At 39.4% G+C, this 12,192-nt stretch overlaps 1 protein-coding gene across 1 annotated transcript in view; it reads left to right on the top strand.

The window, feature by feature from the left end:
* PIBF1 (progesterone immunomodulatory binding factor 1) overlaps nt 1-12,192 on the top strand; it is a 208,565-nt gene that overhangs the window by 173,095 nt on the left and 23,278 nt on the right. The window contains exon 17 of the mRNA XM_065413463.1: nt 3,655-3,739. Coding sequence (XP_065269535.1) covers nt 3,655-3,739 — 85 coding nt within the window. The remainder of the gene's footprint in view (nt 1-3,654; nt 3,740-12,192) is intronic.

Genomic DNA, 12,192 nt, shown 5'->3' with positions numbered 1-12,192 from the left:
GTCACCCAGGGATTCATGGTAATAACCATCAAATAAATGGTTGGTTGTTGAGACTGCTAAGGGTTAGTGTGCTCCTTTCTGACATCAGAGTTGATGTCTTTCTCATGGACATGCACTCTTATCTCAGGTTGGGATTTTTGGTGTTTACAGCGGGGATGAATTGAAACCTTTTTCTAGTGTCTATTAGTGGCAGATATTCCTTGACAGAAGACTAAATAAATATGTTAAAACTTAATTCATTGGCTGATGGGGGTTTGTGGCCTCCCAATTCTTGGGGATTTGGGAGCTAAGGTAATTGTCCTCAAGCAGATTAGAAAGAAACCACTAGCAGTGATGAAAGTTTGGTCATGTGAGATCTTGATCTCTGAGCCCAAGATTTAGAGCCTTTTCCAGCTGGGATGCAGAAATTATTGGCATGTTGGATGCTGTAATTTGGAGTGCCAAGTCAGGACTTTTGTTAATGGTAATGAAGAAAGATAAGCTCCTTCCCAAAATTGACTTTGGAAGGACTTCCTGCTCTCTGATATTATTTGGTAGTTACTAGTATGCATGTTAGTAAAGTTGTCTCTGATAGCTCCACTTTTCCACTAATTTGTGTGTATCTTATCCGCTATATTTGCAGTAGTGTACACATTTTTTTCCCTTTACTCCAACAATGGATGAACACAAGAACAAAGCTTTTCTAAATCTGGAAACTGGAACTTTCTGGTAATTCTGTATTCACAGTAATGACTGAAGACTGAGGCCAGGTCTACACTAGAGTTAGGTCAACGTAACCATAAAGCAGTTTACGTCAACGTAACTATGTAAGTGTCTACACTAGAATGGTGCTCCCAGCGATGGAAGTCATAGAATCGTAGAAGATTAGGATTGGAAGAGACTTCAGCAGGTCATCTAGTCCAGCCCCCTGCTCAAAGCAGGACCAACCCCAACTAAATCATCCCAGCCAGGGCTTTGTCAAACCGGGCCTTAAAAACCTCCAAGGGTGGAGATTCCATCATCTCCCTGGGTAACCCATTTCAGTGCTACTAGGAAATAGTTTTTCCTAATATCCAACCTAGACCTCCCACACTGCAACTTGAAACCATTGCTCCTTGTTCTGTCATCTGCCACCACTGAGAACAGCCTAGCTCCGTAACAGCTAGTTATCTCATCATAGAAGGCAATCAGTTTGGTCAGCCATGACTTGCCCTTTGTGAATCCTTGTTGACTGTTCCCGATCACCTCTCTCTCCTCCAAGTGCTTCAAAACAGATTCCTTGAGGACCTGCTCCATGATTTTTCCAGGAACTGAGGTTAGGCTGACTGGTCTGTAGTTCCCCGGATTCTCCTTCTTCCCTTTTTTAAAGATAGGCACTATACCTACCTTTATCCAGTCGTCCGGGACGACACAAGTCGCCCACTACATTAACCTAATAACTCCATCTCTTCAAAAGGCGTAACGCTTAGGTCGATGTAGTTAGGGAAATGCATTACTTACATCACCTGTTGGCTGTCGGCCTTGCACAGGGCTCACAACCCGGAGCCCCACCACCGGGACTGACAGCCTGGATCCCCCCTGCCACCTTCCAGTTAGGCATTGGGCAGGGGTGAAGGGACAGCCTGAGCCTGGCTGCCTCCCGGTAAGGGATTTGAGGAGTGGGATAAGAGGAGCCCGAGCCCAGCCGCCTCCTGGTGGCTGTAGGTTGACCTAACTTATGTCAACTTAATTTTGTAGTGTAGACAAGCCCTGAGTTGACAAAACTAAATGAAACAGCACAGTTTCATCCTTAAATTTGCTCATAAGGAAAAATTAGAACAATGTTATAGCTTCACTTTATGGAGCAATCGTGGTGTGTTGATTCAAAAGGGAAAGAAGCAGTATAACTGGAATATATTTAATTCAGCAGATGAAACTGAACTTCAGACATGAGCTTCTGACTAATAATTAACAGTGAAGTATACTCTTGTGCAATATAAGGTATACAAGGAACCTTATGTTGTGGTTTCTTTAAGTTTGTGAGTCATGCATAAGAACTCCAACTCTGAAAGGTTGGTTTCTGCTGTTTATAAAATACATAAGTCCAAGAAAAACTAAAGTATCACTGAGTAACAAGACATGCATATAGAAAGAACACTGAGTTCGGCAGCTTCAGTATATGTTAAAAATGACAGAGGATAAAAGTACTGCCTAAATTAAAAATATATAATTAAAATAGTTTAAAATGTAGTGAGACTTTGAAAATATAGCGTAAGCAGTATGAATCAAATTGCAGGACACTTCCTGGGAAAGTAATGACTGCCTGGAAGGAGCTGGTGGCTCTAAAGCTCAATCAAGGGCTATTTACTTGAACAGGTTGTTAATTCCCAGGAAGTACCCAAATCCAAAATCGATGTTGCTATTCTAAAATGGAAAAAGCCATAGGTATACGGCCATTTTAAAAAAAATGTATGATGCAGTTGATTGATTATTTCTATAAAATTTATACCCTGAACATTAAACATTTGGTGTGCTTGAATCATATCTAAATATTCCATTCAGTTTATTATGTGTTTCCTTCTTAGACTGTTTCTGAGTTTCATAACCTGTTTTTACTGCTATATGTCTAATCATTTTACTGTGGTGTTGATTTCAAGTTTAACCTGTTGTGAAGATGATTTGGTTTGGTCATGTGATGCTGACATCAGTCCCCTTTTTCTGAATTCTTGGGACTATGGAAACAAAATTGGGCAAGAGCATATACAAATCTTACGAGTCTGACAATCTGGCATTTATTCCTGGAGTCTGACGCTAAAGCTGAATATGGAAATACATTTAATTATACTAGAAGAGTAGCTGCCTAGAATCAGAATTTGTAGAGAAAAATTGTTTTACAAGTTAATACAATGATGTAAGATAACAAAAGGAAGGACAATTAAAGTTAAGCATGACACTGGGTCTTTAATACATCCCATTGTTCCTAAGTTATATGTGTGTTCAAGATAAACCTGAGATTGTGAGTGCTACCATAGTAGTAAATAATATGTGGCAAAAATAATTTTTTTACTACTTCTGCAGAGACCACAAAGCTAAGAGAATGCAAGTTGGACTCTATTCCTTCTTATGCATCATCAACAGAATTATTTATAAAAATCCAATTACATAGCCGTCAGTTACACCAGCACAAATCCAGTGGAGGCAAAAAATTACACAGCAGAGAGTGAGGGTTTAATATGGTTTGCCAAACCTTTACTACTAGTGATGATGCATAAGAATGAGAGAAGACCTCAGGTTCAGGTTCGAGGACTAGGAGTAAACAAATCTATATTTGCTTGTAAAATGGAGAAAATTTTATCTAGAAGTAACTGACACAATAAAAATAGAATTGTGTGATGCCACTTCTAAAGAGAAGAATCACTCTTTAAATCAGATCAGTTTTGTTTTACTGTGGTGTTGTATGTAAATGAATCAGTGATCTTCAATTCTGTTATTTGATTAAAGCAAGCATTCACATATATACATCTTTTCAGATGCGTTAACAACCTACAATTTTTGAATAAAGGATTATTTTATACAATTGCTTGAGCACATTCATTGTTTCCAGTATTTAGCCTTAAAAATGCATGTTTCAACCAGACAAGATTAGAAGAGATTATCTGTTGCTATTACTGTATTTCCTATCCTCTTTTCTACCAGCATTTTAAATAAAGAAAAGACAGCTTTGCTGCGTGTCAAGAATCAAATGGCAGCAGATTTGGAAAGACTTCTAAATCATCGTGAGGTAATCTTCCTATTTTAGCATAACTTTACCATAGATGTTTTTCTGCAGTTAAAACTTGGGAAAGTTATATTTTATATTCTATAGATTTTAGCAATATATAGGCAGTGTGTCAGCTGGGCACTTAGAAAAGGGAGTTCTGTCATCTTACTCACTGTGTGATGCTGGGCAATACACTTACCCTTTCTGTCCCTGAGTTTCCTCACCTGTAAAAGTAGTTATATTATTACTTACCTGCCTGTTGTTAGTTTAATTGTTGATAAAGTGCTTTGGGTTCTTTGATGAAAGATGGTGTAAAATGCAAAATATTATTTTATACTGTATTTAAGAGTCCATTGTACATTAGTTCTCAAAAATGCCATTAAGTCACTCTTAGTAAATTTATTGGAAGCATTCTTTTAGGATGCATAACTTTCCTTAGTAAAGATTGCAAAGTTGTGATGCATATGCAATAAAAATGTGCAAATAGAAAATATACATATATTTTATGTAGTATCCTTAATATATGGTATTACACAATGCTTTAATAGAGAGATTATTCATTCTCTCATCTAAAATATTGTTACTATAATAGGAACTTTTTAAACGTGTTTATGGAAGCAGTACTAGGCACCTAAAGGTAAAAGTAGTTCAACTGATTATGAAGAAATACTTAGAACCTTTAAACTAGATTTTTACATTAAGGTAAGTGCCAGAAATTGTCTCTTATTAAAGGTAAAATCTGTGAGGCAGTGATAAATAGACACATCTCAGGGCTTCAACCATGCCAACGCCTGGAAGGAGGGGTGATATCCTTTATTCATCCACAGAAAGTGGGACAGCATCAACACTGGTCTCATCCGTTGCACTTGCTAAACTTGAAACCATACTTGATATGGAGTAGGGGTCCCCTCTCTGGATTTTTCTGATAGTTCTAAATAGGGAGGTCAATTATCAGCTGGTAGTTTAGTAGCAACATATTGCAGATCACAAGCTCAGTTTTTGCAGAGGCCCCAATCCTGCAATGGTGGGGTCCATGCAAATGAAACCCTACACTCATATACAAGTTACTGTACTCAGTGGAGCTCTGTGCAGATATAAGGATCTGCTTGTGTGGAGCTCAGTGCAGGAGTGGGATCAGAAAGCAATGAAAGGCAAAAATAAGCTAATAGTTTAGACTTGGGGTGTGAAAAGTTGGCCTGAAATCTGAATGAAATTAAAATTCTCCCTAAAGAAAGATGAGTTTTTAGTAGCAGTACCAAAATAATTCTATCTTTTGTGGTAGAAAAGTGCTGTGTGTTCCCACAGCACTGAATCAGCCATGAGATTTCTAATTGGATTAGAAAAAGGGGAGGGAGATGTCCCTGTCTGCTGTTCTGTTCTCCTGTTTTTAGATTCTTAAACTGTGCATATCACCATGAAATTTGACACCTTCCAGAGTTATGAATAAGGAGATAGCATCAGTTATTTGAAATTTCCTCTTCATTCCTTCCCTAAAAGGGTGTTTCTGTTTCTTAGCTGTGTGTGCATAATGGGAAGGCCAGGGTGAAGAAATGAGTGTTAGGGCTCGTCTCCATGATAAATTACTCTGTGAATTTACAGCGCACCAGATTGCCACAAAGTAACATTCCATGTGGACTCTGCTACAACACACCAAAAATCCTGGATTGCAACTTGCTTAGTTAAATCTTTTCTTTTTACATAGTTTGTTTTAGAACTCTCCTGAGTTCTCTGCTTATTAGCATATTTGACCAAAAAAAAGGAGAGTTTTTGAATAGACAGTTAAGTCTTCACACACCACTCTCACCTCCCATACTGGAAGGTATATCTCCTGTAATGGCGGATTCTAAGTCACCAGGTTTCTACAACTGCCCCTCATGTGACAACTATGGTGGTCACAAGGTCTCCCAAGGCACAGGCATTGCCCCAGCAGACATTGCTATTCAAAAGATTCCAATCTCTCATGCATGGTTCATGTACACACCTAGAGTGGAATCTGTGTGGACAACACATCTCAATGAGCCACAGTTACTGTAAGGTAAGTAACTGTTCAGAATTAAAATTTCTGATAAAACAGTATCAAACTTGTTGTTCTTTAATTCTAATTTGAAAGGCTAAAGATCTTTCCATACTGAACCAGCTTATGTAGTCCTCTGGTATAACTTATTTTCAGAATGGACTTCTTTATATAACTCTGAATTGATTGTATTGCTTTTGAAAGGTGGCAGACCTAAAGAGCCTTGAGATTGAATTCCTCTAACTATAAAGCAGAAAGCAACTGTGTATGCTTCCCAATACTACCCCAGCAGAAATGTGCCTCTTCTTTGATCTTGTGGGATGGTGTGTAGATGTATCAGACATGTATTCACTCTGCCTGTTGCTTCTGATTTTTGCTAACCCAAATTCAGATTTCACAATTATGATTAGACTTGGGGCAAATGCCTGATACCTTTCAACTTGTTTGAGTTGGTATTTATGTTTAGCTTAATTTCATCAAGCAGTAAAAATAATCAACCACAACATTAAAATGATCAACTTATATCAAACCCACACACTCTTCCCTTCCACCGAAATTTAAATTATAACTATGATAAAAATAAGATTGTTTCAGTAGACAAAATCAATATTTCATTATTTCATCTAATTTTGTTTGTTGAATGCAGTCTTAATAAAAAAAACAAACATTTGAAAAATAAAATGGCCAGTTTTTGGATTGCAGCTGACCTGGACCTCAACTGAACCAGATGTTTAGTGGAGCTTATATTTTCATTTTCTTCAATCTAGCAAGGAATTCTTTTTTTGAATGTAACTTTCAGGTCAGCATGCTTTGAGGGCAAATTCACATGTATTGTCTCAATTCTAATCTGAAATGCAGAGCTACCAAGCTTTGAAAATTCATTACTGTGCACAAAAAATACTGCATTCCCTAAGAAACAAAATGTGAACCAAGGTATATCAAGTTAAATTTGAGACAGGTGTCTGTCATGTTTATATCGTAAATATAAAAGGTAAAATTAATTTTCTTAAATGCTGTTTTTACTGTTTATATTTCATGAACCATTGAGCAAATGTTGAAATATTAGTTTCTCTAGCAAGGTAATCCTCTGCCCTACCCTCCCTTGCTATTGCAGAGCAGTAGTTTTTTTTAAACAGTTTGCTTTAAACAAGTTAATTCTAATTATTTTGGTAACTTGATGTGACCACTCTGATATGACTATGAAATTCTATGTTCTGTTGTGAGACAGATGTAGAGTTCCAAACTATAGTTCGTCTTCTCTTTTTTATTTCTGTTTCACTTCCTGGAAAAGTTTTGTCCGTGATAATTCTGTAGTTATAAATGAATCTATAAAAATATAGAGATTTAGTTATTACCAAACTGTAGTTCAGTCACTGTAACTTAAAAGAACAATCACAGAAAAGCCCCATTATCAAGGATAAATGTATGGCATGGTGTGGGAGGGATAGCTCAATGGTTTGAGCATTGGCCTGCTAAACCCAGGGTTGTTAGCTTAATCCTTGAGGGGGCCACTTAGGAATCTGGGGCAAAAATCAGTACTTGGTCCTGCTAGTGAAGGCAGGGGGCTGGACTCAATGACCTTTCAGGGTCCCTTCCAGTTCTATGGGATAGGTATGTCTCCATATATTATTATATATATATATATTTTTTAACAAGGGGAGAAAATTGCTTTCATGGATTTCTATGGATGCTTTTAAGAATTGATTATTGCAGTTTGAGATATACTGTCACTTTCTTATAATAACTCTGTAAAACAATTTTGTCAATCTTTTCTACTAAAATACATGAAAAAGGGATTATTTGAAACATTGCTTCTTTTTCTGCCAACGAGAATTGTAATTGTGCATTCTTATGTCTGGATTAGATTTTAGAATGTTCCACATAATAATTCTTTAGTGTCTAACTTTGTGCGTAGGTTGGGGATAGGAGGTCGGGGTTGTTTGTTATAACCTGTGTCGTGTCAATTTCACACACAATTTCATTCTCTAATCTGACAATTATTGCTAATTAAAGATCTGGCCCAAATCACACTCCACATACAAACTCACCCTGATTTTTGAAAAAATTGCTTCTGAATCTGAATTTTATGGATTGTCCTCTATCCTTTTAGGGACCAAGTCAAAACCCTGAAATTGGGAAAAGTTATTTTTCATACTTTGTAGTTTAAGCCCACCAATACTGGTAATACTAAAAAAAACCTTTATAAATGGATTATCTGAAGAATGGCCTGAAATGGTGTCTAATGAAGTAAGTTTTAGAAATATGTACTAAATGCTCTGAATTGCCAGTTTGAGAGGTAGTCAGCAGATTATTAATTCAAAATTAATTTCTTCCTTTTGCACTTCTCAGAACTTCCAGCCCCACTCATACTGCCAGCACGCAATTAGGCATGCCCCATCATGCAGCATTCTAGTGATACCAAATCAGCCACTATATCTTGCAGTTGACTAGCGCCAGCCTCTAAGGGTATGTCTACACAGCCTGCGGGAGTGAGCCTCCCAGCCCAGATTGACAGACTTGGGCTAGCGGGGTTTGCCCTAGCACTCTAAAAATAGCTGAAGTTGTGGCTCAGGATGGAGCTTTGGCTCTGAAGCCCACCCTCCTCCCTAGTGTGTCAGGTAAGTGAGAGAAGGGTTTCAGTGTTGTGGAGTTTTGCAAGGCGTCTAGTAATGTTTCCACCATGAGGTGTAAAATAATAGTGTGTTGTCAAAACTATGCAACATTGGTTAATAAAAATAAAAAACTGTTGATCCACATAGGCTGTCTCTCATCTGAAGTAGTTTGCTGGTTAATTTGATTTCACCAGTATAATGTATAATGAGACGTCACTCACAGTGACAGCCAGCAATGCAAGAAGGGCTGGATAGCATGGAACCTAAACAACAACGAAACGGCTTAGGCAAGTTTGAATCTGATTGCATGCTGAATACCCTTCTCACCATGGGTATTAAGGGAAATCAGCAAATAGTTCCCAAATTGATGTTGTTTTGTCAAATTCCTTTGCAGTTCACTTTTAAAAAACAGATAAAAATAAAATTATTGATGATGTTTTTACAATAGAATCTTTTACCTGGGCCCTCTATAAAGGATAAAGTTTATTCACTGAAAAGAGAGACAGAAATAGGGTGCATATTTGGGGGAAGGGAAAAAAGGTTAAAAATGCAGCTACTGTTCAAAGAATAAGAAAGGGAAGGCAGAAAAACCAAGAAACAAACCTAAGGCAAAAAGGATCATTGTATGCATAAGAGCTACAAAATGTCTTTATTATATTCATTTGTTTTCTTTACGTTTTTTCCTCTACCTTTCGTCACCTTGTTTCTACTCCTAAAGCAACCATTTTTTGTACTTTTAAGGCAGATCTCCTCCACTGGTTATGTTGTGTTTTGAATTCCACCAAACAGCACTTTATTATTTGATTTATTGAAATCTTTATACAGGATGGCTCTATTTGGCTGATCTCAGCTAGTTTATAGTGAGGCTCTGTTTCCAAGGCAAGGCTGCTTGCCATCTTAACACTAACAGAAGACATGTACATAGAACCAGAAATAGTGTAACATATATTAAGAATAAAAATTACACCTTCAAAAACAGAAAGTAACTATTAAAAATGGTTTAATCTCTCAGCATATTAATCTTATATCTTTTACAGAATGAAGGATTTTTTTAACACAGCCAGCAGATATTCAGTCTATAAATACTTGTTAAATTAAGTATTATGGTTTTGAATGGTTAGTTCTATAATGAAACATTATCACTGTCAGTCCTGCTTTTTATTTGGATGAATTACCCATATTACACTAGTATTTCTTGGTAGGATTTACCTTATGTTGCCTATGTTTTCCGTGTAAGCAGTGCTACAGTACAGGGAAGATGTTAAGGTTTGTAGGCTTTCACTCCTACCTGCTTAGGACCTTATCCTGCAAACCAAGCACACATGGAAATCTTACTGAAGACAGTGTGAGTTCCATGCATGGTAAGTTTCTGGGTTCAGGCTATGTCTATACTGCAATGTAAACCAGGATTAGTGGGACTCAAGTCAGCAGACCCTGGGTTAGAGAACCTAGGGCTTGAACGTCTACACTGATTGTCACCCTAGGTTAAGAATTTCCTAACCCAGGCCTAAACCCGGGGCTATGGCAACCACACTTCAGCACACAGACCTGAGTCAAACCAACTATATCCCATACTCCCTCGTGCCCTCCTGAGATGTGGCTGCTGTAGCCATTTGACCATGGTGCAGTGTGGGAAAGCCTGACTGTCCACCCTACACATTATAGGAAGTTTGAACAGCCTGCCAACAAATCCTGTTGAGCAGCCATGTAGGTCTGTGCACTCCTAGCAACCAGAGACAGCAATGTGGAGGAGGCAACATTTGAAGAACTTTTCGCTTGTGCTTTCACTCCTGTGTCAGGAAAAGGACAGAGCTGTGAGACGCTGGTGGACATTTCAGCAATGTTTTCTGACCCACCAAAGGCACCTGACGGAGCTTATGATGGAACATGAGGAAGAGGAGGGCCTGGACACAGCAGACTTGAACTGGCTGATGCTGCTCATGACACTTAGATTAGCCCTTGATGCCCCCTCCATAGACTGGTGCTTCAGGAGCAGGACTACAAGCATAGACTGGTGAGACCACATTGTTAAGCAGACCTGGAATGACCAGAAATGGGTCCAGAACTTTCACATGAAGAAAGTAGGTTTCAGGAGCTTTGTGAGAAGCTTGCTCCAACCCTCCAGCATAAAGACACACCCATGAGGGTGGCCAAGTCGGTCCAGAAATAGATTGCTATAACTATCTGGAAGCTGGCTATCCCAGACTGCTAAAGGTTGCCAACCAGTTTCATGCTGGTAGGTTGACTGTGAGTAAAGTGGTGGTGGAAGTTTCTGAGGCAGTCAGGCATGTGGTTTGCCGGAAACTGGTGGGCATAAAAGATATTCCTGAAGTAATTGCTGGCTTTGAGAGAATGGGGTTTCCAAACTGCACCAGGGCCATTGACTTAGATCACTACATGCAGGAGCACAGAAAAACTCCTTGTGGAATTTCAAGGACATAAAATAGTTACTTTTTTTAACTTCAGTATACTGTGAGAGGTATACTTCAGACCATGGACACTCACAAAGAAAAATTGATCCATCCACCTTTCCTACACCGAGTTTGCATATAACAACGCCAATCATGCCTCCATTGGCTGAAGCCCCTTCTTCACCAGCTGCGGCTTTCATCCCTGTTTCCACTCTGCACTGCCAACAGCTTCCCAAAATCCTGGACTTACCAATATGGTTTGGCAGATCCACTGCATCCAGGAAGAGCAAAAGCATCACCTCGAAGACGCTAAGGAGGCCTATAAATAACACGCAGACCTCCAGAGATGAGAGGGTCTGGTCTTAACGAAGGATCAGGAGGAATGGCTATCTACCAAGAACCTCCACACAGGCAGGCCATCTCACAAACCGGACCATTAGTATCTCAAGCCATGCTAAATTTGCCAACAAATTCACTCTCATCACTTAAGCTCCACTTGCCTAAATCTCTCAGAATACATCCCGTTTTCCATGTCTCACTCTTGACAGGGTTAACGGAAAACTTGTTCCCTGACCAGATGCAGTCACCGCCTCCACCTGTTCAGGTCCAAGATATTGAGGAATACTTGGTCCATGCCACCCTGTACACTAAGTTGAGGTGAGGAAAGTTATGGTACCTTGTGGATGGTGAAGGTTATGGCCCTGAGAAGCAATCTGGAGAACCTGCCAGTCATGTACATGCCCCTGAACTGGTGGAGGCTTTCCACAAGAGCCACCTAGACAAGCCCAGTCTAGTGACACCTCGGTGTCATCCCTGAGGGGGACTGATGTAAGGATCTGCAGTCAATGGGCTTTGAGCCTGGTGGGGCCAAGCACTACAGGATGTGTCACTCACAGAGGGCCTGATTGACAGTGCTCCCAGGGCCCCAGTTGGTCCGGGTGCCCTACTTAAGCCTGAAGGGGACACCAAGGGGACACCAAGAAGCGGTCTGTACAACTAGGAGGATTCCCAGTCCAGCCAGCTTCTACCACAGACCCTCCTCCTTTGCCTTGCTTTGGTTCCTGGCTCTGACTTCAGCTCTGATCCTCTGCTCTGGTTTCTGGCTTCCAACTCTGGCTCTGTCCCTCAGCTCCAGCACCATCTGCTAGGCCTGATCACCCACATCCTGGCCATGGAAGTCTGTGGTAGAGGTGGGAGTTGAACGAGGAGCTCTTGAATCCTCCTCCAGTTCTCAATCACAACCATTCTTCCTCCCTTAGTTATGTTTTTCTCCAGTTTAAGACTTTGGGAAGAAAATATTGTCAGTTTTTTCTACTTTACTTAAAATAATGATAAAAATGAATATTTTCTTTCCACTGTTTATTAATTTGTTTTACTACTTATGAACTGGGTTATTTTTTAACTTGGAAGTAATATAATTAATCCACTTGCCTAAAT

This window comes from Emys orbicularis, chromosome 1 (assembly GCF_028017835.1).
Source record: "Emys orbicularis isolate rEmyOrb1 chromosome 1, rEmyOrb1.hap1, whole genome shotgun sequence".
Lineage (NCBI taxonomy): Eukaryota > Metazoa > Chordata > Testudines > Emydidae > Emys > Emys orbicularis.
Note: the sequence above shows the minus strand (reverse complement) of the source record. Positions and strands in the feature narration are given on the sequence as shown.